At 48.1% G+C, this 27,142-nt stretch overlaps 2 protein-coding genes across 2 annotated transcripts in view; both read right to left on the bottom strand.

The window, feature by feature from the left end:
• Positions 1-2,938: 2,938 nt before the first annotated feature.
• TNFSF4 (TNF superfamily member 4) lies at positions 2,939-18,335 on the bottom strand. The gene is made up of 4 exons (XM_061451883.1): positions 17,569-18,335; positions 9,106-9,357; positions 5,174-5,228; positions 2,939-3,741 (listed from the first exon to the last, which is right to left on the bottom strand). Exons 1-4 carry the CDS (start codon positions 17,575-17,577, stop codon positions 3,371-3,373), a joined length of 687 nt encoding a protein of 228 aa, XP_061307867.1. The 5' UTR covers positions 17,578-18,335; the 3' UTR covers positions 2,939-3,370.
• A 1,806-nt stretch (positions 18,336-20,141) lies between these two features.
• TADA1 (transcriptional adaptor 1) overlaps positions 20,142-27,142 on the bottom strand; it is a 31,282-nt gene continuing 24,281 nt past the window's right edge. Inside the window, exon 9 of the mRNA XM_061451882.1 lies at positions 20,142-20,717. The gene's annotated coding sequence lies outside the window, so the exon portion shown is untranslated. The remainder of the gene's footprint in view (positions 20,718-27,142) is intronic.

Here is a 27,142-nt window from a genome sequence, read left to right as displayed (position 1 = left end):
CCAGTGAATGTATAGTTCACCAGTCCCTGCAAGCCCAGACATTACAAAGAAGTTTTATCAGATTTTAGGAGGGGAAACACATTCTTACTTCAGCTGGGGAGTGTGACAATCCCCAGCTTGGGAGCAGGCTGCAACTGCCTTTGGTGCCAGTGGTGGGCAGAATGGCCAGAGGTAAAAGCCCAAAATGCCCCTTGTAGCTGGGAAGAAACATCCTGCAGGTGAAAGTCAGCCCACAGCTTCTCAGTCCTGAGAAAAAGCTGCTGCTTGGCACAGCATGAACACTGACTCAGTGGAGGTTTCCCCTGGGGCTGCTGCCTGGCCCCAGGAAGGGATGTTCATAAAACCTGCCAACAATAGCATAAAGCATGCAGAAAAGCTCACCACGGCTTGGAAGATTGCCTTAGCTGCCTTTGGCACCTTATCCTGCAGGAGTGCTCAGCCAGGAGTAGGAGCTGGGAGCTGAGGCAGGCAGCAACAGGGTACCTGCGCAGCAGGAATGTTCCGCTCCGGGCATTGGGAGCATCTGCAAAGAGGAGCTTAGTGATGACAACCCAAAGTCTGAGCCCTTCCCAGTGTTTCTAAGAACTCTGAAGTAATCATAGAATCATAGAATAGTTAGGGTTGGAAAGGACAAGCCCCGTTTTCAAGACACCCAAAGCCCTGACTATGACACCACCCTTTTAACCAGTTATTAACCTGGCTAATCCTCCTAGCTTTGTTTAGGTCCTCCCCTGTACCCTGGAGAGTTGATGAAAAGACCACCTGAGCTCCAGAGCCCCTAACCACCTCTCCCAGGGCTCTGTAGTCCTTCTAGTAGTCTTCTAGTCCTTCTGTAGTCTTCTAGTCCTTTTGTAAAAAGTATTTATAATGTAAAAAATGTATTTACACTATAGGCATAAGAACAGGCTGAGGAAGTTGGGGCTGTTCAGCCTGGAGAAGAGAAGGTTGCGTGGAGACCTCATAGCAGCCTTCCAGTATCTGAAGGGGGGCTATAGAGATGCTGGGGAGGGACTCTTCATTAGGGACTGTAGTGATAGGACAAGAAGTAACGGGTTAAAACTTAAACAGGGGAAGTTTAGGTTGGATATAAGAAGGAAATTCTTTCCTGTTAGGGTGGTGAGGCACTGGAATGGGTTACCCAGGGAGGTTGTGAATGCTCCATCCCTGGCAGTGTTCAAGGCCAGGTTGGACGAGGCCTTGGGTGATATGATTTAGCGTAAGGTGTCGCTGCCCACGGCAGGGGGTTGGAACCAGATGATCTTAAGGTCCTTTCCAACCCTAACAATTCTATGATTCTATGATTCTATGACATATAAACTAATGCTTGAAAGAAAGTGAAAGTTGGACAGTTAAATCTGCTCTGTAGCACGTGAGACTGAAGAAGGCCCAGGGCAAGAAACCAAAGCCAGCACTATTACAGCTACAGAGTCTGTGATACAATTTTGCCAGTCTCATTAACTCACATCTGTAGTGAGTACAGAAAAACACGAGGATAAAGAAGGCTGATGCATTCACCAAAGGTCTGTGGGGTACTCCTCCCCACAGACTGCTGCTCTCCTCACTGAATTGCTGCCTCTGCCTGGTAATGCTGGAGGGACAACGAAGGCTATGAAAAAGCAGAGAAAAACAGCAACCAGCTACAGAGATTTTGTTGTCAAATGTCTGCTGACTTTTTATACGTTTTTTTCATATTTACAGGAAAGCCAATGGCAGATGAAAACTTTAACTTTCCAGTAACAACAGAACATCACTGAGGATTACCACTTTTTCAGCTGCCTTCACAGTGAGCACCACTTCTTTTTGCCCAAATTTCAGCATGCACTGTTGTATTTGTCTTCTCCAGCCCTCACCAGGTTTGATACCAGAAACACTTGTTCAGTCAGGAATCTTCAATTACTTGTAGTAAAAATGTAACTTGCTTTACCAGGTTGGACCACGTTGGACTAGGCCTTGGGTGGCATGGTTTAGTGTGAAGTGTCCCTGCCCATGGCAGGGGGGCTGGAACTCGATGATCTTAAGGTCCTTTCCAACCCTAACTATTCTATGATTCTATGATTCTAAAATACTTTGGATTGTCCAGCCAGCAGCGAGATGCTGAAATGTTGCTGGAGCTCAGTGGGAGCCAGGTAGTCAATTTGAAATCTGCCCCACTTCAACCAAAAAATAGAAGTCACTGGCAGTGCTCAGCTCATGTGCTGGCTGCAGCACAGGGCAGAGCAGGATTTGTCCTCAGCAGCCACAAGCACTAACAAGAGCTGTGCAGCGCAGGATCAGTGACAGCAGTCTGACTTCCACAGAAGCTAAGGCAGGGTGCATGTGGATGCACAGGCACATCATGGAGGTTGTGCCTGTGAATCTTTCTGTGGTGCATACTTATATGACAAGGCCTACTGTGAAGCTCCCAGGAGCCATCTGAGCCCTCCCAAAGGAAAGGGTGAGCAGAGGTGCAGGTTTCACTTGGCTCATTAGAGACAACTCATCAAATCTGGAGTTGTCATATTTTTCCAAGTTTTTATGTGCCTGGATCACTTTTGGATCAAGCCAGTCCGTGTGTGTGTGCGTGCTCAAAGGAGATTCTTCTTCAACTTAACAACTCTGAGAGCTGGTTTCAAGACGTAAATGTCCCACCAGAATTCCCTTGTCTCAGGTTTCAGTAGTCTGCATAGCTGGAACAGCCAGTGGGCCTCCACTCACAAGCTGCTGCTAAAAGCCTCATAGTCACTGCAGAAACTGCATTTCTGTTGTCCAGTGCAGTCCTGTCAGCTCATTTCAAAATAACACCTTCCATTCATAGCCTTTACCTGTCAGAGAGGATTTATCTGGATGACTGCAAAGGAAGTCCCTTGCTGCCTCTTGCCTGTCTCCTGCCTTGCCAGGCAAAGAGCTGTTGAGCAGATCTGTTCTCTTCCTTCTCCAAATGGCTTCAAGACACTTGAGGTATCTTCCTGATTTACCAGCCTTTTATTTTAGCAAATGTACAGTGATTTTGTACTATATACAGATACTGTCAGGTAAACAGAAACACGGGGTTTCTCTGAATATGAGCTAAGCTTAGGTGACTTTCTTCAGCTTTCATTTCTGTTCTCCTCAAGGGCTCTGCATAGTCATTTCTCCAGAGCTAGAAAGATCCATCCTGGGTAGCAAAACAGCTGCACATTGCTCCAAAGAGACGAGCACAGCATGCACTGTATAAACCCCGTTCGCACTGTGATTTATCTGCACTCCAGCTGAGGCTTTCTGCAGCCGTAAGGAGGGAGGCTAGAGCTGTCTGCCTGTACAAGTAGAGCCAGTGAGAGCAAACCTCCCACAGGCAAATAGATTGGTAGGAAACGCTGTACTTTACATGTTACATTTCATATCTTCTCATCTTCTATGACTGAAGATGAGAGCAATTGAAGGGACTTTGTAACACAAGGCTAAACGACAAACCCGTAATGTTGGCACTGGAATTGGTCCACAGGGTGATGTAATCCTTCTCAAACAAGAAGAGCACCATGGTGAGATTTATTTCATTGTCCCTTTCCTGTACTGTTTGCTCCCAGAGGGGCCTGCTGGTTTCCTTGTTTGTCTTCTGCAGTGTTAGCTTCCACAAGTCCCCCTCTTCCAAGTCAGCAAAAAAGATAAAGCCCTTCAAGGACACTAAGTAGAGGCCATCACAGCTGATCATGATGGAACCATTTTTGATCTGAATAGTGCCTGCATAAGGAGTGAAATTCATGGCTACTCCTTTGATGCTTTCTCCTGGAACATAAGAAAGTAAAGACGGTCCCATGATGACAAATGCCTTCTTGGAAATAGGTTGTTTTATACAGACTGACTGCAGGAAGGGTGGAAAAATATAGGAAAGGAAGAGAATGAACTAGAGAATAGGGCAGACCAAAGCTGAAGTATCATCTGCTCTAAACAGGCATCATCTACAGTGGAAATTTCCAGATTCCCACTCCTGAGCAAGCTGGGCTCTTCAGACTACAGCTCCAGTTTATACAAATTATTCCTCCAAGTTTCTATTAATGCATGTTTATTTACTCTATATCTTAATTAAAATGTAAGTAAAGCATCTCTGTGAGTTTAGGAAGCACAGACTCCTAAAAAGAACTGAAAATAAAGAAAGTAAATAAGTAAATAAACAGTAAATAAGAAGAGTGGCAAGTGTTCAGAACTGGAAGGATGAGAAAAAGTGCTTTCTGTGGAGATGCCAGTAACATAACACAACGAACATTTCTCTGGGTTTGGTTGCTTTGTTTTTTCTTAATGGAAGACAGGGTAAAAGAGAAGTGTAGAGACAGAAATGGAAGAAACAAATGGATACAGAGCAGAGTTAGGAGAAATTAAAACAAACTTTGCATGGAAGGTTTTCTCTTGGAATGATCAGTAGCAGTTCCCAGGGCTATGCTGGAAATGTTTCCCTGCTGTGCTCCTGGGCTTTCAGCTGAAACCCCAGGGGCCAGGGGACCCAGAAGGTTTCCTGATGAGCAGCACAGCCCCTCTGAGCTGAGAGCAAATTTCTCTAAGAACCTCGGTTTCTATTAGGTTAGACCCGCTGGTACCTTCCAATACTAACAATATCAACATTTTTTTAGTACAATTTAAAAACTCTAGTATCTGCTTCTATCGTAGAGGTGTGTCATCAGACAGAGCGTCCCATGCAGTTGCACACAGAGCACTGCTGTTTCTGCTACCATGTGTATGCTCGCTCACTCTTCCCAGGAAACCATTTACAACTTTCATAAACCAGGAAGTCAGAAATACCCCAAAAGCACTCTGGGTGTTCTCAGAAAATTCTCAAAACTACTGTTTTTATTCTTTCCCAGAGTAAAGCTTGTTTCAGTAGGTAGGTAAGGACTGCAGAAATCCACATGGATTTTCAGTCTTTTCTTCTACTCTGGGAAAACCCTTTTGTTTGGTTTTGGCACCTTGCAGCACCAGGTCACGTTTAGCCCCTCTCCCCTGAGACAGCTCTCCTGACGCCTTCCTCCATCAGAAGAAACAGCCTCTGGTGTGATGAAAAGCACTTAACAGCCTCCAGCATTTGAGGGGCCACCAGCGGTGCCTGGGGACCGCGAGTCAGTGTGGGGCAGAGTGGGAGGCCAGGAGCCGCCGCAGGTACTGGGGAACCTTTCACAGGAAGTGCTCTGGGAGCCCTCATGGTGACCCTGCCATGAAAGCCACCCACCTGTGTACCGGATATGGGTCCACGGCAGTTTTTCCAAGTGAAGGCTACTCCAAGGCTGAAAAGAAAGAAGAGGAATTCCTATTAGCGCACCATGCGAGCAGCCCCTTGCTGCTGCCACTTTTGTTTCCTGACCAGAGCCATGCCTCTGTGTGCAGCCTCTCCTGGCACCTGCTTTGTACTTGTTCTTATATCATCATTATAAAGCACGACTTTAGAGGGGTTCATAGCCAGCCAACTTACAGCCAGTGCTGAGCCCTCGAGAACACATCAGGTAGTGTTGCTCCTGTTTGGAAAAACATCCCAGTGAACTACATCGATCCAGACCAAACAGCAAGGAAGGACCTTGTTGTGCAAATCCTCTTCTGAATGAGCCCCTTGAGTCTGACATACAGCCAGGGGTGCCTGTTTACAGAGCTGGGACCTAGATGTGCCCCTGTTGCCTCACCCTCCTCCAGCAGGGCACCAAGAGGTGCGTCTGCCTTCATGGTTCCTGTACTTTGGAACAGGCTGTCACTGTGTGCGTGTCTCTTAGTGGATCCCTTAGAAGTACACTAAGGCATTTAAAATTGATTTGCATTTTATAAGTATAACAGAAAATGTGAATGCAAATACAGAAGTGCATATCTTCCTGATCAGATACTCAAAACACCAAGCTTCTGAATTAGATTTCTTAAATCTGAACTTGCATCTCAAACCCATCTCTTATCTTAACCACAGGAGACCCAAGTCTGCAGTCTCTTCACAACCACAAGTCTTCAGCATTTTGCCTGATTAAAGAGTGAAAGATTTAGGCTTTGCTGCTCTGTGTTCTTCTCTTTACCTATGTCATATGTTTCCTAAGTGAGAATGTGAGCTAGTAAGATGTGTGTTGGGCTGACTTTCATGTATTTGGCCTCGTGTGTTACAGGAGCAGAGCAGTCCTTTCACTCTGAGTACTGGAAAAGTGTTGGAATAGATAGAGAGTGAGCACTGTCATGCAGCCCTGAAGGTTCAGTGCTGTGCCCCGGTAAATGCAAGCAGCAGGAGATGAGTTTGGAATCGGGCTGCCTTGTGTCGGAGGGTGAGGTGGATGCTGGGCGCTGGAGGTGGAAAAGATCTGCTCTGGCACCCTCTAGTGTTCCCACAACTGGTGCTCTGCGGCTTGGCTCCACTAGCAAGGCTGGATTCAGCTACCAAATGCAAGTTTTTACTGCACCTGGCTTTGGTGGAGCTATCTCCTCAGCATTACTGGTCCTATTCATTGCCTCAGCAGCTTGAGTCTTACACTTACTCTTTTTCTAGTCACCTAAGTGCATGAGCATTTAACTCAGGCAGCTGGGATTTCCAGGTAGTTTCCCAGGAAAGCAACAGCCAAGCACAGACCGGACTGCTGAGCTTCTGAGGTCAAACAATACCCACCACAGCCTGTCCAATCTGGCCACTGATGGACAGGGTATATTAAACACAGGCAGGCTGGGTGACCAACTTGTAGTAATTTTAAGAATATCAGCCCCATTGTCAATAATGTAGGTAACTGCCAGTTACTGTGAGAGCTCAAAGCACTTTGTAATTGTCTACTGGTAAATTCTGCTAAGGAGAGAACATACCTGTAGGACTGGAAGGACATCTGTGAACTACCAATAAGGTTAGTTGCCTCTCTTTCCCTGTTCTGTCTTCTTATGGTATGCAGGAAAGGATGCCACGAGGGTTGAGGGCACAGAGGTGCGCCTTTCTGACAGCTTCAGATTTCCCCGTATCATTTACACACAGAGTTACACAGATACACAAACATGAGACTTTCTCCTATCTTAGACACTGTATTTAGAGCTTTGCCACCCATTTCAGGAATAGGTTTGTACTGCACAAAGCATGGATCTTGGGAGACTGTAGCAGCATGTGCTGACTGAAAGGTCCATTGAGATGGTGCATGATGCCCTGTCAGTCACACGGATTGCAGATGACTGCACTGGAAGTGGGTTGTACCTTTTTCACACCATGAGATATTAGGATTATGGGTATATCTTTCTTATCTACACCAAACCTCTACACGGTTACTCCTCCTGCACCTTTTCCTGCCCTGTTCACGCAAAACCACCTGCAACAGATCATTAGAAGTTTCTGAAGTCCCAACAGCTGCTCAAGGCTTTTACCTCCTGTGCATTTGTCACTGGGGGAGATTTCCCTCCCCTGATCGCACCTGTGAGTGGCTTGCCATGCCTGATCTCGGCTGGTGTGGCAAGAAGAAGTAAAGGTAACTTCAGCACAGATGAGAACTCACAAAGCCTTGCAGACGCAAGAGCAGACTATCACTACCTTTTTTTAAACTTGCTTATTTGGAAATCACAGCTGAGGCTTGCTCACCAGGCAGCATCATGACACAATCCAAATCACTGTCCCTTTTTGTTAAGCATGGTCTGGGCTCCCAACCTGCTGCTCTAATGTTACTGTGCCCCTACTTCCATAAAGTCTATCACCCTAAATTGCCATGAGAGTCAAGTCAGATTAGTACTGCTGCCTGTTCCTACAGACATGCATATGGTTGGTTCATGGTTGTCCTACTGAGGCCAGGAATTGCAGTATAATGAAATCCCGCTGTGTACAGCCTGCAAGACTGCTCCTGCACAGCACAGTGCAGTCAAAACAGGACACCATGGTCATCTGCTTAAAATAATAGGAACCAGTTCTGAGCCCGCAGGTAGCAAGTGTTTACTATTACAGAGTCCAGGAACTATAAACAGTCCCAGGGCTGGACTTTTCGTGTGCTGCAGTCAGTGCTCCTCAAGCACCCTCTTTTGGTTGGTTGTGTGGAGGAAGAGAAACTTCAGGCATGTCTCCTCCTCAGCTGCCGCTCTCTTGGATTTGTAATGCTTACAGGCAGCAATGCCAGCCCCTGCCATCTTCCTCTCAAAGGAAGATTTGAGTTAACAGTTTTACAGAAAAGAGAGATACAGCAGGATGAGGATTGACACACCAAGAGAGGTTTCTGCACCTTGAGCGGTCTGATAGCTTGCCCTTCTCTATTGGCTTCCAGTACAGCTTCTGTCTTCCAAAGTAGTAGAAGGAGGACTAAGCTGAAAGAAAAGTGCTATCTTTCAGGGTTATCAGGGTCATCATTCTGTAGATTAATAACCACTATGAGTTTCAGGTCAGTGAATCTTGTGCAGAACACAGGGGTTTTCATTAAACAGCAGAGGACCCAGAGCATGAGGCTATCCCTCCCTTGCACAGTTACATGTTTGGCTTGCTTTTCTGCCAACTCTAAGTGGGAGGAAAGAACAAACTCTGGTAAGACAAAGGACAAGCTTTAAAGAAGTATGTAACTCCTGGAGAAAATGTAGAAGTAGCTAGTGCATAAGTGGCACTGAAATAGGAGTGAATGGTTTTTGTCAATCCAGCAGCCTGCAAACACATGAAAAAAGCAAATGTATTTGCTGTAGTTTTTGCTAAAGCATTTCAAGTTTCAAGTATCCTGCCTGTACATATAGTATATTTAAAAAATTCAGGGTATGTTTATGAGCAACCTGGTCATAAAATCCTGATTCTTCCCCATGCACTTGTTGAAAGTGAACCACCCACCCAGATTTCCATAATTAAATGGAAATACACAATAGCCACTGCAAGCAGTGGCAGGAGCAAGAGGGAGGCAGACTTCCCTCCCCCAGGGGTCAGAGCAAAGAGCATTCCTGGAACAATCCCCCTTCCAGACACCTTCACCAAGCCTGCACTGGGCAATATTGGATGTTGTTCTGAGGACAGGAAATGTAAAAGAAAGAGCTGAAATCATTAAGGAAAGGGTTAAAAACTTGTGGGTTAAATAGGGATAAACCTAAATGGTTTTGGGTTTTGTTTTCTTAAAGAAAAAAAAAAAAAGAAAGAAAAAAAAAGAAGCATTAAATAAAATCCATACAAAGCTTTACAGGCCAGCAGACAATGGGCTGAACATGAGCTCTTACCGTTGAGGGTTGCAGAGAACCTATAGCAAGGTAAATCAAGCAGGCAAGCAGTAAAATCCACTGAGCAGTCGCAGACACAAGGTGCAGCGTGTTCCTAACCTGCCCTTTTTGCCAGCTCTTCCCCTCATTCTCTGCAGGCTTCCTTTCCTGATCCATCTGGTTTTGGTTTCTCAGCTCTACATTTATCTGTCCTTCCATCTCAGCTGCACTGCCAGCAACTGCTGGGGAAGGGGACAAGAGCACAGCAGGAGTCTGGAAGAGTAGGGGGCAAATCAGCTATGTGCTCCTGTCCCAGGGACAGAGATGAAGTGAAGACAGTGCCTTCAGGAAGCTGCTTTAAGTGCAGAGAGAAACAGGCGGGGAAACTTCTTTGTGACTAATCTGACTTTCCCCTTCCTTCCCTTATTTCTTTCTTTCTTTCTTCTTTTTCTTTTTTTTTTTTTTTTGGTGTGAATGTGGGGGCTGATTTATTGCATCCCAGTTCAGTTTTGAGTAAGGGCCTTTGAAGTAGATGTGTTTATGTCTTTCATAGCTTCAGCTGTGGAAGTCCTGGTATGTGATTCTTCCAATAATATCAACGAATTGGGTAAACGTTGCTTGTCTTTACTCAATCTTTTGTCAGTAAAAGCTCTCACCTCTCTGTTCAGCCTTGAGTGGAAGGTTTACAGAGCCGGCTCCCTCCCTTGTTAGCAGTATATGATGTGGCTGAAATCTCTGTCTTCTAAAGAAGCAATGGGAAGGGATGTGGGACAGGTGGCCTGCATAAAGAATTGGAGAGAAAATATGTCCTTTCCATTTCTCCATTTCTCTTCATTTTCATCTTCTGGCTTTAAAGCCAGGGGAAGCTGCATGAAGCCTAAGAGGGAAAAATGGAGAACTGCTCAGGGAACGTCCCTTTCTGCACACATAGAAACCTATAGTCCAAAGAAGGCACTTGGAGAGGACCCCCTCAGCCATCCAGGCTTCCTCCTGGAAGAGGATTGCCTGTCTCTTGCCACACCAGCACCTCCCCCTTCAGTTGGTCTCCTTGTGACATTTGCTTGTGACACACGGAGCTGCTAAATGTCAGTTATCTGCAGCAGGGACCATCTCCTGGGTTATTTTGGGTGACAGGCTTTGCATCCTTTTGAGGGGCAGTCCAGCACTGCTTTTTCCATTGCTCTTTTAGCCAGATTTTTTTCTGTTGTAAATTAGCACATCATGACTGAAGTCAGGTGCTGCCTCCTCCTGGTGAGGATCGAGCCCATTGGGAGTGTCATTGTCTGTCTGTCTTTGAGGGATGAGTTGTCAGAAAGTTTCCCTTCCTCAAAATGTGCTCTCTCAACCTGTCACAAGGCACATGTCCTGACAAGAATGTACTCTGCAAGCAGAGGAAGCAAGAGTAAAGTTCTTTCATGTGGCTTTCCATCTAGGCAGGGATATTTCCTATAAACATAAACCAAATGAAAGGGGGAGTACAGCAGGCGGGCAGGCAACCTGTCCTGAGGATGTCCCATGCTGAGCACCCTTGTTCTTAAAAAATTGAGTTGCTGGTAGCTGGTGAATTGAGTCAGGAGCACACTCTGGTGTCTTGAGAGCAAACCAGAAGTCACAGAACCTTACTGAGCTTCCACATTTTCCATTGGCTCTTGAGTGTGTGGAAACTCTCACCGCACTTTCAGCAGCTGTCACTCACCAGGGCATGCTGACCCAATAAGAGGCCCAGCAAATAAGCTTAACTCTCCTTAATTGTCCAGAAACATGAATGGAGCTGCAACAAAGAAAGTTTGTGCTGCCTCTGAGCAGTTCCCTCTGATTTAGAGTGTGAGTTTGAGACCTAGCAGTGCCTGGGAGCCCAAGTGGCCCTGCACCAAGTTCAGCATCAGCCATGCCTAAGCCCTGCAGAGGAGTGAAGCAATACCTTGGGATGCTCGAGTCCTGCTAAAGCTGGGGGAAAGTGGAGAAGATTGTTTGCTCCAGTGGATCTGCAGTGTCCTGCTATGTCTAGGTGCTTGCTTAAAAGATCCCCAGAAAAACAATCACCCTACTCTCAGCTCTGGTGTCCAACCAGAGGTGGGGGCCCACAGAGACTCTGGAGTCAAGGAAATCTCAGATTTGGCTTCAGAGCAGCTTCCTTGTGGGCAACAGATCCAGCACTGGATCCTTCCCTCATGAGTGGGGGCCTTGGCTTCCTGCAGTGCAGATGCAAGGCAGCGGTGGCTGGGAAGCTGGGATCCAGCTCTCCCAATCCCACAGGAAAGGTGAAATAGGCTCAGGGGGGCTGTCTGAGCTGCACAACACTTGAGCAAGTGCCTCCGCATGTCCAGAAGTCCATGCTGCTGTGGAGATGTGTCAGGAGCAGTGTCCCCAGACCCCCATTGCTTTGCGGTCCCACAGCTGAAGCTGCAGCCGAAGCAGACAGGCAAGGAGGAGGGCACTGCAGCCAGGGCTGCCCCATCCCTGCAATCCTACCTGTAGCAAAAGCTGCCAGCCAGTGACTGCAGAGGTAGTCAGCTGCAGGTCTGGGACAGCCCACCAACAAGCCCACCTGTGTTTCAGTGGGGAGCCACAGAACAAGAGCACATGGTCATCAGACCACAGCTGCCTTCCTGGAAGAGCAGGCATTGCTGTGTATCAGAGCAGCTCTGTTGAGCGCAGACAGCCTGGGCTATTCTGCCCTGCAGGCTCCCTCTCTGCTCCCTCCAGAAAAGGTTTTGCCATTTGCTGCTTTGCTCCTGCAAAAATGCCAGAATGCTGAGCTAAAATGTTCCGAACTCATGTGCTCCCATAATTCTCACATTTTGGGTACATGCATTTGAACCAGAACGACCCATCTCCATCTCTTTACTTCCCAACTCCGGATGTTGTGCTGGTTTTGTTTCTAAAACCCTAAAAAAAATGTGGGTGGAGGTTGTGCATACGTATTTCTGAAATTGCCTTGTCATGTCTGTACTCCTCAGTGCAAGTGTCGCTCAGCCTGTGTTAACAACCCTGGTAGCACTGAGGATTGAAAGCTACATTTCAAGTAATCTATTTAGCACTGTGTCTGAAACAGGAAAGATGACAGCTCATTCAGAGGCATCATAAACACCTATGCACAGACTGTCTTTCGTGGTTTTAATTGTCTTCAGCTTGTTCTCCTGCCTTGCATATGAATACCCAAGTGAATGCAAATCCAGTGGCTTTACACAAGTGCTATCAGAGCCCTTGCTCTCCCTCCTAGAGGAAACCTTCCTGGCCTTTGGAACTGCACACACCCAGCAGTTGCCGAAATTTGCTGTATTGATCAAAATTATCTTGGTCCCTCTTTCACAGGCACTTTAAAGCTGGAGTCTCTGGGGCTTTCTTAGCCCTTTCAAGCCATCATGACATTCTAATGGTGGGACAAGGATGCAGGCTGAGGTGGCTTTGGGGCTCCATGAGCCTGTTGGCACTCTGCAGCAAATACTTGGTCATCTCAGTAGTGTTCCAAAGAAATGACTCTCCATGGCACATTCAGCAATGATATTCCAGCAAGGACTGAAGGAAACCAGAGTTAGTTGGCAGTACTGCTTGCTGAGTTGTTTTTTTTACAGTGTCTCTCGCACTCCTCTGGGCTTTCACAGGCTGCAAACCAGATTGTTTTAAAACCTTAGCTAAAGCGTTGGTCACAGTCAAGGCTAAATCCTGCATCTCAGATGCAGCTCGGTGCCCCAGCCTGACAGTGCTCTCATGCCACAAAGTCGCTGTGCTCCAACCATCAGAACAGGGCAGTGACCATCCTCACCACAGACCACAGCCCTTGGCCTCTGGGGAGTTCCCCCTATGTGGGAATCACAGGGTGGGAGCCCTTGCTGGCACCCTCCTTGATTTAGCTCCCATTTTGCAGGAAAGTACTCTCACCCAAGAGAAATTGGGGAATTAGAGAGTTTAACTTTACTTCTCAGAAAAACAGTGGAACAACCTATTGATGTTTGTAAACATCTAGAAGGAAAAAGGAAATGAGTACCAACCAGCATGAGTTTCCAAGAACAAAAGCTGATGTCCTGTTGTGGAGTAAGAAAGCCTCTTGGGCAGAGGATTATGCCTTCAGTGATAGTTCTAACTTGCAGTTATATAGGAAGGGGAAAGAAGCTTACAAAGGCAAGATTTTTATCCAGGTCCTGCTTCGTAGCATGTGCCCCAGCTACTGCCATTTAATGTTTCAGTCCACTCCAGAAATAAAGTATTCTCTAACTATGCCAGATTTATTTATCAAAGTCAGAGCTTTTTCCTAAAATGTCTATGGGCTTCTGCTCCAATGTCTCTGAACCACGTGAACCAGCTTTCCTTGATTTCACCTCCATGTGGCTTTTTCTTGTTCCTTGATTATAGCCACTTTTTGGCTGACTTATATGTTCAAGAATTTCGGCTAACAAAGGCACTGAGCCAGTAGAAAGGAGTTTATGTTAGTAAGGCTACTTTTGGCAGTGTAAAATAGAGACGGAAATTGTGAAAATGCTGTGAAATCACAAATAAAAATATTGAAACGCACGTGGAGCCAGGATTTTATGGGGAGATTCCAAAAAAGAAGCATTGGCACTGAAATAAATTCCTCCGTGCCTCATCCCAGAGTGCTGCACTGGGATTTTAACAAGCGAGCTGTCTCATGGGAGCAGGGGGGGAAGCCGTAGATAGGTTCCCCGGAGCATACCTCCAGCAGCTGCTGGTTCCTCACTGGCATGCCGAGTCATTTTACCTGGCTGTCACAGCCCTTGGGCCAACAGGCAGCCTTTCTCCAAGAGGACCTGAGAATGAGCTCCAGCTGAACTGGGCACAGCAAAGGCAGGCAAGATTTAAGACCTGTGCCTCTGACAGGGGTTGCAGCTTTTCTTGGTGCTTAGGGACTGCGGTGTGCCTAGCGTCCTAGCACCCTGAGACAGGCTAGTGGCATCTGTGAGCGGGTGCAGTAACTGAGGAAGAGCTGTGTGCTTGTTTCATGGCAGTTTTTAGCAGCAGTGTCATGGTGCTCAGCACAGCCACCAATGTGCAGCAGTGCAGACCTCCAAGCAAACTCAAGCTGCTGTTCCCTCAGCCAGCAGCCACCGCATTTCACTCTAGAGCTGTTAGGTTTCCAAAGGTCAGCTGCTGCCCCATTTTGACAAGACATGAGATTTTCCATTGCTGGCAGTGATCTTTTGCCCTGAGCATTATCTCTTTGCAGTGAACCCCTGTGGACTGTACTCTTCTATTCCTCAGAGTGAACTTCATTTACCACAGTATCAGCTGAGTGGGTAGGAACTAAGAGTCCACTGTGGCACCTTTAAAAGGTCAAAGTGAACTTCATCGCACCAATCTCCCTTCCTTTTCCTCAGTAGCTGCTTCAGTCAGAAATCCCACCATACCATCACACCACAAGATATCAGGTGAGAAAATAAGACTTTTTTTTTTTTTTGTGGTAAAGAGAAATACCAACCTATGAAAAAAAAAGAAATAATTCTGTAACTGACATTCAGAAATGCACAGCTCCCTGACTCAGCCAGCTCAGTCATTCCTGTGGTGCTAGAAAACCCCAGGAAAGATATGAAGCCAGTGATGCTCCAGACACAGTTTGGCTCTGGGTGAAGGAAGTGGTTTCTCTTGGCCTACCTGGAACTGTCATCACTGATATGTCTGCTTCCCCTCATTACCTCCATGGGAGGTTTTTGACTAACAAAGATACTCCCAAAGTTGTTGCTCCTGAAAATGAGGTTTTATTCCAGCTCTTGATTTTCCCTGTGGGTCTCTAACCTATTCACTTCTTTTAAGCATGCTAGGAATTGCAAGCAGGATGTTGAGGAAGACATGCAGGCACAGATATTACCTCTTACTAGCCTTATTAGCTCCCTGAAATAGCTGGAATGATGCATTAGGTATCAGAGAAACATGGTGGGATGGCTCCTATGACTGGAGTGTTGGAACGAAAGGTTACAAGCTCTTTTCTAAGAAAAGACAGGCCCAGCAGACGGGGAGAGGGAGTTGCTATTTATGTTAGGGATAGGCTGGAGAGTATGGAACTCTGTCTGGGAACAGGTGAGCAGGCAACAGAGAGTTTGAGGGTCATGGTCAAAGGGCCAACAGCAATGGGGGACATTACTGTGGGGATCTGGTACAGATGTCCTGATCAAGAGGACTCTGTGGATGAAGCGCTTTACAAACAGATAGGAACAGCCTCACTCTCACAGGCCTTTGACCTCATGGGGGACTTCAACCACCCTGATATCTGTTGGAGGGATGGTATGGCCCGGCACAAGCTATCCAGGAGATTCCTCAATTGTGTGGAGGACAACTTCCTCCTGCAAGTAATAGAGGTGATAGCCAGCATGGCTTCACTAAGGGGAAATCCTGCCTGATCAATTTGGTGGCCTTCTATGATGGGGCTAAGGAACTGATGGATGGGGGTAGAGCAGTTGACATCATCTACCCAGACTTGTGCAAAGCATTCGACACTGTCCCACACAACATCCTTGTCTCTAAATTGGAGAGACATCAATCTGATGGATGGACCACTCGGTGGATAAAGAACTGGCTGGATGGCCGCATGGAAAGAGTTGTGGTCAACGGCTCAATGTCTGGCTGGAGACCAGTAACAAGTGGTGTCCCTCAGGGATCGGTGTTGGGACCGGTCTTGTTTAACATCTTTGTCACTGACATGGACAGTGGGATTGAGTGCGCCCTCAGCAAGTTTGCCGATGACACCAAGCTGTGTGGTTCGGTTGATACGCTGGAGGGAAGGAATGCCATCCAGAGGGACCTTGACACGCTTGTGAGGTGGGCTGATGCCAACCTCATGAAGTTTAACCATGCCAAGTGCAAGGTCCTACACCTGGGTTGGAGCAATCCCAGGCACAGCTACAGGTTGGGCAGAGAAGAGATTCAGAGCAGCCCTGTGGAGAAGGACTTGGGGGTGTTGGTTGATGAGAAAATGAACATGAGCTGGCTGCAGTGTGCGCTTGCAGCCCAGAAAGCCAACTGTATCCTGGGCTGCATCAAAAGGAGCGTGACCAGCAGGTTGAAGGAGGTGATCCTGCCCCTTTACTCTGCTCTTGTGAGACCTCACTTGGAGTATTGTGTGCAGTGCTGGTGTCCTAAGCATAAAAAGGACATGGAACTGTTGGGGCAAGTCCAGAGGAGGGCCACGAGGATGATCAGGGGAGTGGAGCACCTCCTGTATGAAGACAGGCTGAGAAAGCTGTGGTTGTTCAGCCTAGAGAAGAGAAGGCTGCGTGGAGACCTCATAGCAGCCTTCCAGTATCTGAAGGGGGCCTATAGGGATGCTGGGGAGGGACTCTTCATTAGGGATTGTGGTGATAGGACAAGGGGTAATGGGTTAAAACTTAAACAGGGGAAATTTAGATTGGATATAAGGAGGAAGTTCCTTACTGTTAGGGTGGTGAGGCACTGGAATGGGTTGCCCAGGGAGGTTGTGAACGCTTCATCCCTGCCGGTGTTCAAGGCCAGGTTGGACAGAGCCTTAGATGACATGGTTTAGTATGAGGTGTCCCTGCCCATGGCAGGGGGGTTGGAACTTGATGATCTGCAGGTCCTTTCCAACCCTAACTGTTCTATGATTCTGTGAGCAGGTGGCTGCTGGGCAAGCAGAGACTGCAGTAAGGAGATGGGGGTTTAAGACCTTGTGATCTTTCTAGGACAGAGGCTGGCGATTACACTAGCTTTTTTTGCAAACCCCGGCCTTTACCATGTGTCGCTTGCACTTTTTAATCAGTGGTGATGGCCTTACATTTACTTCAAACTGTTGCAATAAAGAGGTTGAGAAGGGTTAGACAACACTCCTGCCCCAGTCAAGCCCAGTGAGAAAGATCCATGTGCAGTGCCATTTCCTACTTGATAACATGAGTCAATTCACCCTCTACAGATGTTTCACTGGGACAAAATGCTCACCCTTCTCTAATCAGGATACATGCCATACTGCCTCATCTGCCTCTCACCATCAGTTTCATCAGGAAAAATTTATTGATTATTTATGGAACTCCAGAAACTGAATCAATATCTGGTGTCAACCAAAGCATTTTGACCAGCATGATGCTTCATATCATCTCCCTCTTGGACAATATGAACTCTTTCCTTTTCCTGTTTCCTGAGTATTGTTTTCTAACGGCTGTCAGGCTAAACTTCTGGTTAAATTGTTTCCTTTGCTGGTTCTTAAACACTTCTTAAAGAGCTCTTTAACTTTCCTTTCACTGTCATTCCTTACTTTTTTTTCCACCTGGTCAGTTTTGCTCACAATTACCCCAGTTTACCTTAGCCCTTTTAAAACATCTGGTAGTTGTATTACTGGCTGGGGCTGCCCTCTGTTTGGTCATCGTAACTGTAATCAGATCATGGTCACTACTCCTTAAGCCTTGACCACTTTTTCAGCAATTAAATGATCTTTACACACTATAAAACCCACTGACTATAACACTTGCGCCCAGCTTAATCATTTCTATACTAGGAAATATCTATCCGAAACCTTCAGAAACTCACCTTGGTCATGACAAGTCCTGACAGATCTTCCCCACAGCTTCACTGTTTCCTTCTCTGGACACTGTAAGAGGGAGGTTGCTGGGACCTGGTGCCAACCTCTGCTCTAACATGGCAGACAGAAATAACCTGCTCTCAGTTTTTCTCTTTTTATTCTTTATTCCTTTTATTTGCAATAGACTGAATTGTCTTGATGTAGTTTGAATGACTGATCAAAAAGTCCCTATTACAACAGGTTTCTATAGGTTTAAACTTCTACTTTGGGGTGAGAAAAGGCCCATATCTCCAAAAAGCAAGTGGTCTTTGGCCCCTTCTTCCCTAGGTGCCCCAAGCAAATAGCCCTTGAAGCTTTCAGGCTCATCTAATGCAAAGTGTACCATCTTCGTGACATAAGCCAGTAACACGGAATGGGCAGGAAGTATTTTCCAGCTGCTCTATGATTCCTCTACAACAATGAAGCAAGCAGCCAGGGCCCATGTGGGGTAGCAGGCAGGAGGCCATGTGCATTGGCAGGAGCAGCCTGTGGGTGCTGTGGACAGGGGTACCCACAACCATCATACGTATTTTGGTATGCACTGGAGCTCTACAGAGGAGTGCATGCAGCCCCTCTGCAGTGCCAGTTCAGAGGGCTGCAAGGCAGTTTCAAGAGCCAAAAATGACTAATCCCAGCCAGAGGTTTTTTCTGTATTACACATAGCAGCATTCATGCTCCAGTGGGCTTTAAAGCGTGGGACAGCACAAAGGCTGTAGTCGCAGCCAGAACCCCCAGACACTCTTTGGGGGTTCTGGCTGCGTGGACACACTTTCCATGCAGCCACCATACTGCTAGCCTCGAGGGACACACACAAGTAGTACAAGGGGTGCAGCAGTATGAAACAAGGGTGGAACCAAGGAGTCAGCCCCTCACCACCAGTGTTTGAAGTTGACCTGTGTTTGTTTTCTTCACATGCCACTTTCACTAGTCCTTAGGTGAAACATAAGCAGCCCTGCCTAGTTTCTTCCCTAGAGACATGAATACAACTGGACTTCAGGGGCACATTTTGGCCTCCTGCTCTAGCATACCCCACACCCAGCCACCCTGGACAGGCTTGAAAGGGGACAGTTCTCTGCAGGCAGGCAAGCAGGTATGGGGTCCTACCAGAATCCTGCTGGGGAAGCCTGTGCTGAGGTTGGTTTGTGTTTGGTTTGCCATATCTGGCAGCAAACAGAGGTAAGTCTCCTGCAGTTCTGCCTCCTTGGGTCCAGACAGCAGCAAGGCTGAGTCTGCATGCACACAGCAAATCCATCCATACACCCACAGTACCCATATATATATACACATATACACAGAGCCACGCAGATCAGTGCAGGCAGAAAATGCAGTCCTCGTACAAACAGAAGCAGTGTCCTCATCCTGTTACTCTCTCTGGCTCATCAGGACTAAAGTCCATTAGCAGAAAATATCATAGAACCATAGAATGTTTTGGGTTGGTAGGAACCTGAAAGATCACCCAATTCTAACCCCCTGCCATAGCCAGGGACAGCTTCCACTAGACCAGTTTGCTCAAAGCACCGTCCAGCCTGGTCTTGAACACTGCCAGGGATGGAGCAGCCACAGCTTCTCTGGGCAACCTGTGCCAGTGCCTCAGCACCCTCACAGTGAAGATTTTTTTTCCTAATATCTTATCTAAATATACCTTCTTTCAGCTTAAATCCATTCCCTTTGTCTTATCACTACATGTCCTTATTAAATAGTCCCTCTCCACCTTTCTTTTGCCCCCCTTTGAGTATTGGAAGGCTGTGTGTATATACAGATATATGTGTATATATATATACACACATACACACACACATACATTCACACAATCTAGATTCCTTCAGCTGCTGGTCTTAGACATATAATCTCTCCTGAACCTGTGATCCTAGTTTTCAGCTGGCCTGGCTTGTTATTTGCTAGCAGTTGTACTCACCAACATACTCACCTGTACCCCAGTCTCACAGGCTGCGCCACAGTGACCAGGCACAGGACATATAAGCATCTAAGCAGGCCCTTTTGTCCCCTTTTCCCCACACTAGTTCCTCCCCAAACCATCTTGATTCTTCCCTGTTTCCCATTTGCTCCTTCCCCTAGACATCCCACAGTAAGCCCTGTACAGTCTCAGAAGTCTCTTCCTAGCATCCCATATGCCTTTGGGCAGTTGCCTTCTTTGCTGAGAAGTTTCCCAGTTCCTTACCAAGTCAGGTGCAGTAACCAGGGGGTGTATGACCACCTGCCCCCTCCTTCAATGCCACCAGAACTCACATGTTAAACAAATACTTGGAGTATTTTTTGCACTTCATTTCCTTTTAGATAGATGGGTACAACTCTTCAGACAGGCTCCACACTGACATTAGCAACTGAAACACTTTCACAGCAAGACTGCAAAAGTAGTAAGTTATAGTTCAGGAATTTGGTGACATATTTTCTTGTTAAACCATCTCTTTCTCATCCAGTGTTTTAGGGATCATTTACTTTTTTGGTGTATACAGGTTTTTTAGAATCTTAAAACACTTCTCTTCAGATGCATCTGCGGTACATGTACAACACGTAACAGACCTGAGCAAGGAAGAAAGTTTATTCCACTGAGACTACTATTTTCCCCTAACTGCAGCATGGGGACAATGGTCAGGCTGGCATGACATGGATGTAAGCAAGAGCCAGTCTTTTCCACGGCTTCTTTCAAGGCTGGGGATGGGGAAAAGAGTCCAAATTGCCTTGTTTTTTGCAGCATTTCTTCTCTTTTCATGGTATCTGCCCTGGGCAGGGAGGGAGCTGCAGCAGCTGAATCCACCAGCTCACATGCAAAGCCACATCAGTGTTGGGGCACAGCTGCTGGGGTTCCCCTCTATCCCATCCATAGCACTTCAATAGGTAAAGCAAAACCTCTGTCCCACCTCTGCTCTGAGCAAACCCCCAGTCACAGAGACCCCAGCTCCAGCCCTGCTCCCTTTATAACTGGAGACAGCCTTAGCTGGCCCCAGGGATGCTCCCCTGATGTGTAAGGAGCTCAGCCTGTCTCTGCTGCTATTCTCTGCAGGTCCAGCTCCTAATGCTCTTTCCCAGCCCAAGATACACCAAACACAAATCCAGTTCTCCTCTGTGTGGAGTTTTTTTGGTTTTGATCCCCTTACCTGCAAAAAAACAAGTTTGCACAACCAAGAAAAAGATTTTTCAGTACAAACCAAACCAACAAGCAAAGCCTGCCTCTCCTTTCTGTCCCAACTCTGAGCAACCTTTAGTGCTCGTGCCTGCCTGGGGATGCAGAGAGGGCCACAGTCAGTAGCAGCACTGCTTGCCTTCCACTGCCCCAGGTTCAGCAGCCTTGGGAGGAGGGTCAGACACACATCCTGCCCCTGCAGACCTCCCCGGGGATGCCTGGGATGTGTCTCATGGAGGGGCAATGATCGGATAAGACACACCAAGCAATGACTCGACAGGTGGATGTATTTCCTTTGAAACCCAAGAAAGACAAACACTGGCAAGCAGCAAACACATGTCTGAACATACTTAATGTGTCTGGTTTAGCACCCAGCCTGGTCTCTGTAGGAGTTTACCCAGAGCCCAGCTCCTTTCCCCACCACCCAGCCTGTTCCTTCAGTTTGCACCATCTCTCCCACACATCAGCTGGGAGAGAGGCACCAGTAATGTCACTTGCTCTGGCCAGAAGAAGAGAAACCAGCTTTTTACTTCGCACTGCAGCACAGGGACAAGGGCCAGGCTGGTGTGACACATGGATGTAAGCAAGAACCAGTCTCTTCACTGGCCCTGCCTCAGGGTGCTCTCCTTGTGCTCCTGCTCCCCCCACCGATGTGGGACAGGGAGCAGCCCCTGGGAGAAGCACCTTTTTCTCCCCAGTCAGTGTCAGTGCCAACCACAGTGCAGGATGTCTTCTCACTTGTTGTCTCCCCATGACTCAAGTAGGTCAACCGAAGGCAGGCAGTGACCGAGCAAGGAGGCAGCCGTGGTGCAAGCGGGGTTTTCTCTTCTCTTAATGCCACAGACTCTCATCAATCTGGGACATTTTCCAGGCTTGATTTGAAGACATGAGTGATGGGAAGTCTGTCCACACTTAGGTCCACTCTTGCACATATCCTTAGCAGCTCCCTATGGGCACCATAACTCCTGTGAGCCCAGATGGGAGGAGCCCACCAGCTTGCCAGGCAGGCCACTGCTTCCAAGCTGATGCCCCATCCTGCTTTGATGGTAGAGTATACCAGTAAAAGACCCGGCTATCATCAAATCTCTAATGTTTTGTGCTGTGTTTTGCTAGGTTTCATGCCCACTTTCCTATCTTTCAGTCAAAGTTTCTCTCAGTCATTTTTCTACTTCCTCTGCTAATTTCTCTATGGTTGTGTTACTCCAGACAGGCTTAGCAGTGTAAGTGTGCTAATAGAGAATTAATATTTGCGGCTATGACTCATCAGTTGCACCATTACCATCTACAAAGTTAGTGTAGATCTGGGTAGAAATGCTGCTTAGTGCTGGAAAGCAAAGCCTCCATGGCTTTATATAGCACCCAGGGTTGTGAAACACTAGCCCTGTCTGGTGAGTCCCCCTCTCCTACACTGACTCTGGAGTAAAGGGGGACTTTTTAAAGCCACTGTCCCCGTGGCATTTCACCAGGCCAGCAGGAGCATTTGAAGAGCTGCCTTTTGATCCATTTCACTTCCCAGCATTTCCTTGAATGGGTTTGTTGCACTTTAGCTGCAGAGAAATCAGCACTTTTGCTAGAAAAGGACTTCTGGTATTTGGTGGCTGAAGAAAAAAAAAACAAAACCAAACAACTAAACAAAAAAATCCCAGAGAAGTTCAGCTGATAACACAGTGCAGTCATCTGCATAGTGCCAGGAGCACCCAGTCATGTTTCTCCTCACAGAGATATCATCAATACTGCTATGACTTGTGCAGAATATAGGATGGAAAAAACAAAAGTGCTCGAGGCTGCTGGAAATTCTGAGGTGGGCTGTGTGTCTGCAGGCAGCACCCTGCCTCCTGGAGACCACCACCACCAGCTCCTGTCTGAGAGACACACTGCCCCGGCAGCCAGAGAGAGCCCCAGCCCTCACACAGTGACCCTGGCATGGACAAAGCAGAAGTGGAGGGGCTGTTCCAGGCTGGTTCTCTTTAGCCGTATGTCGTGCTGAACTAGGGGTTTGTGGGCAGGTTTTCTGATGCAGCGCAGGAGCTTTGCCAGTGTCCAGGTAACTCCAGTTGCAGGAGGTTCAATGCACATTCCTGTGCAGAGCTTCCTTCTCACAGAAATTACTGATCCAGGTTGACTTAGGCACATAGTATGAACCTGGGAACCCCTACACCTGACATCTCAAGCTTAGGGCATTGCTCCCCTAAGGCAAATACCCCAGAGCTGGTGGGTGCTGCCTGGTCTTTGTTGTCTTGGCACAGGGTCCCTCAAGCTGAGCAGTGGTGTTCGATGCTGGGTACTGTGGGCTGGTGGCACTTCTCCGCACCATCCAGAGCCCTGTGTAGACTTTTAATAACACAGTATGTATGTAGTCATACATGGAATAAAAATTTACTACTTAACACTGTGACTGTTCCAGGGTCAAAGTAATCCAATGCTTGCACCCCAAGACTTTTGTAGTTCTCCTGGACATCTTTAAATATGGAAAACCGAAGTCTCAGCTGCCAGAGGCAGACAGGCTCCTGGGGATGAGGGTTTCACTCAGTGCTGCACACTTGAGAGGAGCATCATCTGCAGAGAAGGGACACAGCCTCGTCTCTGGGCTGCCATTCTCCATCCTGCCCTTGCTTCAGGACCCATTCAAGGGCAGCTTCAAATGCTGGCTAGAAACCCCAACACTGCTCTGAGGCTCCAGAAAGGAGCCAAGCAGCTGAGAGACTTACTCGTGTGTCTGTGCCCAGCCAGAGCTCCCACAGAGGATCAGAGAGCCAAGAGCACCTGAGGTACAGCTCTGTGGCACCATGGGCAGCTGGTGTGCCCCTAATTGCAAATTGCTTGGGTGGTTCTTATTTTCTAGCATTTCTTGCCTCTGCAGGGAGTGACAGTCCCTCTGTCTCCATGCTGGCTTTGCTGAGAGCTGTTGGGAGGAGAATGAGATGGTTTCCATGTCAGTTTTGCCATGCTGATAGGAAGCATGGAGGTGTTTCCCTGGAGCCAAATCTCGGTGACGCACCCAAGAGCAAAACAGCTATGGCAAGGTTGAAACCACTGGGGTGAGCCCTATGAGCTGCATCCATCTGCCTCACCACAACCTGGCAGCGTGGTACTGCTGCACCCACTCTGATCACTGCCCATCTCCTCCTCTCCTCCTCACCAGTGCAGCTTTTTGTGCCTCTCTTTTCAAGCTGACACGTTCTGGGCTAAAAAAAAAAACCCTTCTTAGCAACCTGCTGGCTGCCAGTTAATCCAGCAGATGATCACTGTAAGCAAACTGAATCAAAGCTAAATGCCGCAAAGCATCACCAGTCATTGGGAAGCCTTAGCCATGGGAGGGCTGGATGGCTTGCTGGGCTGCATGCCCGCCTGCCTGCATCTTCCTACAACATTAATTTGCAACATTAATTCATTTGAGTTACTGGATCTTTCTATGAGATTCATATTCTCATTTACAACACACAGATTGTCCAAGAGAGGATAAGCCACAGGAAACGAGTGCATAGAGAGGCAGCGGTGGGATGGCAACTGCTTTGTCACGCATCTGCCTGGTGAAGTCTGTTATGAGCGATATTCATGTAAGTCAGGTCAGTGAAGGTGCTCCAAGAGCAGCCTGGGGTAGATACGCCTTCTTACACTCCCCTGCTCCTGGAAGCAGCATCATGTTCCCATATCAGTGGTGACTACTGACATGCGGTACAAAGCCCTAACCAGCAGCAAGGGGCTGAGGACCACGCCGTACTGTTGCGCTCAGATTGTGCCTCTCATCACGGGCTTCTACATGGGTTTGTTTTCCTATGCGGCAAGGAAGCATGCAAAGATCAAAATATCATTTACCCAGACAACACCGAATTCTCTGTTTTTCACGGACACGTAATGCACTGGGCCCAGCCCACAACAAGGAAAAAGCAGCACCTCTGAGCCACGTGTGAGCCTGGATCCCCTCCTCTGGTGAGCTCTTAGCCAGGGAGCAGTGGGGACTGGGATGCACCAAGGACACACACCAGCCTTTGTGCCTGAAGAGCAATGACCTTCTGCCTGGTGATCCCAGGAAGGAAGTAGACTTTTATATATAATATAGACATAGAATTATGTCCTTTAAGTTAAAAACTCACTCCTGAAGTGAGCAGAAAGCTAGAAAGATGGTGCAAAGATGTGGCTAAACAGACAAGGAATTCCCCAGACAGAGTAAGCCATGGCAGAAGCCTCGGCCCCCTTATCAGGAGATCAGGGAGGGCTGATAGCCCAGCTGTAGCCCAGCTGGAGGCTCTGCCAGCCCCACACAGCCACCACGGATTAGCCAAGGCACCAGAGGTTTTCTGAAAGACCTAAAGCAGTGCATAGAGACACAGAGCCTCCCACAGCAGCACACCATGGCTTGGTCCCACACCTGGCCCGCAACACCATGGCCACTCTAGCTAGAACTAGGTGATCTTTAAAACCCCTTTCAACCCAAGCCATTCTATGACTGATTCTATGAAAAGTAGCCACAGCTCCTCTTGCCTGTGACACCAACAGGAAACACAGACCTGTGGCCAGGTTGTGCTTAAGCCCAGGGTGCCAGGTGCAGAGAATTGGGCAAGCCTGACCCCGCAGCACTGACATCAGCCCAGCAGAGAGGGGAGCATGAGACTGAGGATCTGTTTCCAGAGCCATCCAGAGATGGCCAGAGTCATCCCAGCTGCTCCATTTCAGCCTCTGGCTGGGGACCCCTTTTTAACCTGTGGTTGCTATTTTCAGAAAACATGAATGAATACACCATTCAAAGCTCAGCGAATAGAAGCCAGAGCAATAAACGATTACAGGAATAGAAATGAGACCAGGCAGGTCTCACTGGGAGAGTGCCAAGATGCTCCTCTGTCACCTGTACAATCTAGTACTTGGACAGCCTCTGCTCCATAAGGGCTCACGCTCTTACTTTTTACATACTCTCTTTTAGTAGTAGCAAAAGCAAGAGTCATTAAGTACCCCGGGAAACAGACATGTTAGGGGCAGCAGGAGGGTGAGATGTGCCCTCACATGATGCCAGTAAAGGTAAAGGGGTAAAGCCCGTGGGAGCCATGCTCTGCCTGCTCCTCTCCAGTGATGCCTCAAGACCACAGAGGACATGCTTCCACAGTGCTGGGCTCATGCCTGATGTGATGCCTCTTGCCCTGACAGTGGGACCAAAGCCATGGGGTACACCACAAGCACCTCTGAGTTCACGCAAAAGGCTTCTAAAGGGGAACTGTCAGCTTATTCCCACAGCACACGCAGAAGCACGGCTGTGGTTAAGCACCAGCTCTGAGGTATTGCTCATTTGCATCATGCACTTTCCTCAGCTGCTTTGATGTCACACGTGAGGTTACGGTGCCCAGGGTGCCTGGAGCTCCGTTTACTCAGGAAGGCAGGTATGCCCATGCTACTCTCTGGTGAGCACAGCCACTGCCATCCAGGCCGCCTGGCTGGCTGTGGGCTCTTCCCTGCTCCCTCCCTGTCCCCACCGTGGCCAGCTGAGCCAGCAGCAGTGTGGCACCCAGGTGACCTGGCCCCACTCACCCATCACTGCCTTCCCAAAAGCCAGCGAGGGCTTGGGAGGGAGCAGGGACACAGGCCAGGAAGCACCTGCAGCTCTCAAGGCAGTGGGGAGGCTGCTTCTTCCTTGGCCTATGCCTTTGTGTCATTTCTGCACAATGGGGCCTGTCCCTGTGTGCTACATGGTCAGTGCAACCCCTCGGCAGCCCCTGTACCATCAAAAGCGGCAAGCTTGCAACAGCATCTTTTGAAGCTTGCCCAGCACTGGCGAGGTGGGCTCCAGCTGCTCAGGCCTGGTGGCACACGGGGTGAAGAAGCAGCCATCACCTGAGAGGCTGCTCAGGTGTCTGCAGTACATAAGGGCAAGGCAGGCCCCAGGCGGGTGATGCCAGCAATGCCAATACCTCTCTAGAGGAGAGAGATAGAGCTGACCTCGATGGGCCCCACACAACTGCCAGACTGGAGGTTTGTCCCTCAGGGCTGCTGCAGATGCCATTAGGTTCAAGCCACCCCCACCGGCTGCTTACTGGTATTTAAAGATGTGATCTCCAGGTGGCTTTGTTTGCTCTATATTAACATTGTTCTCCAGCCTTTGTTTTATTTCTTTCTCTTTTGGCTGTGGATGCAGAGGTTTCATGGGATCAGCTCTGTGCAGGGACTAACACCACCCTTGAGCACTGAAGTGGAGGAGTCCAGTTTAGACAACCCTGGACCATCCTCTGTAATACCAAAGCTGCCAACATACCCACTGCTTGCACACCAAGACCTTGGGCTGGAAATAGGTGACTGAGGTGAGTCGTAACACCCACCACACAACAGGGAACAACCAGTCTGAGCAACAGTCTCCAAACGCACCACTCCAGGGTGGCAGCTCCCAGCGTTAGCAACATGGATGTTTGTCACCAGTG

This window comes from Pezoporus flaviventris, unplaced genomic scaffold (genome assembly GCF_033815535.1).
Source record: "Pezoporus flaviventris isolate CSIRO_AGI_PZ_B2104156 unplaced genomic scaffold, CSIRO_AGI_Pfla_v1 ptg000013l, whole genome shotgun sequence".
NCBI classification, from domain to species: Eukaryota; Metazoa; Chordata; class Aves; order Psittaciformes; family Psittacidae; genus Pezoporus; species Pezoporus flaviventris.
Note: the sequence above shows the minus strand (reverse complement) of the source record. Positions and strands in the feature narration are given on the sequence as shown.

Coding starts and splice junctions, on each gene's coding strand:
- TNFSF4 (XM_061451883.1), bottom strand. Junction 5,229..9,105: donor GTTCTCTGCAACCCTCAACG/GTAAGAGCTCAT, acceptor CTTTCTTTTCAG/CCTTGGAGTAGCCTTCACTT. Junction 3,742..5,173: donor GACCCATATCCGGTACACAG/GTGGGTGGCTTT, acceptor CTTATGTTCCAG/GAGAAAGCATCAAAGGAGTA.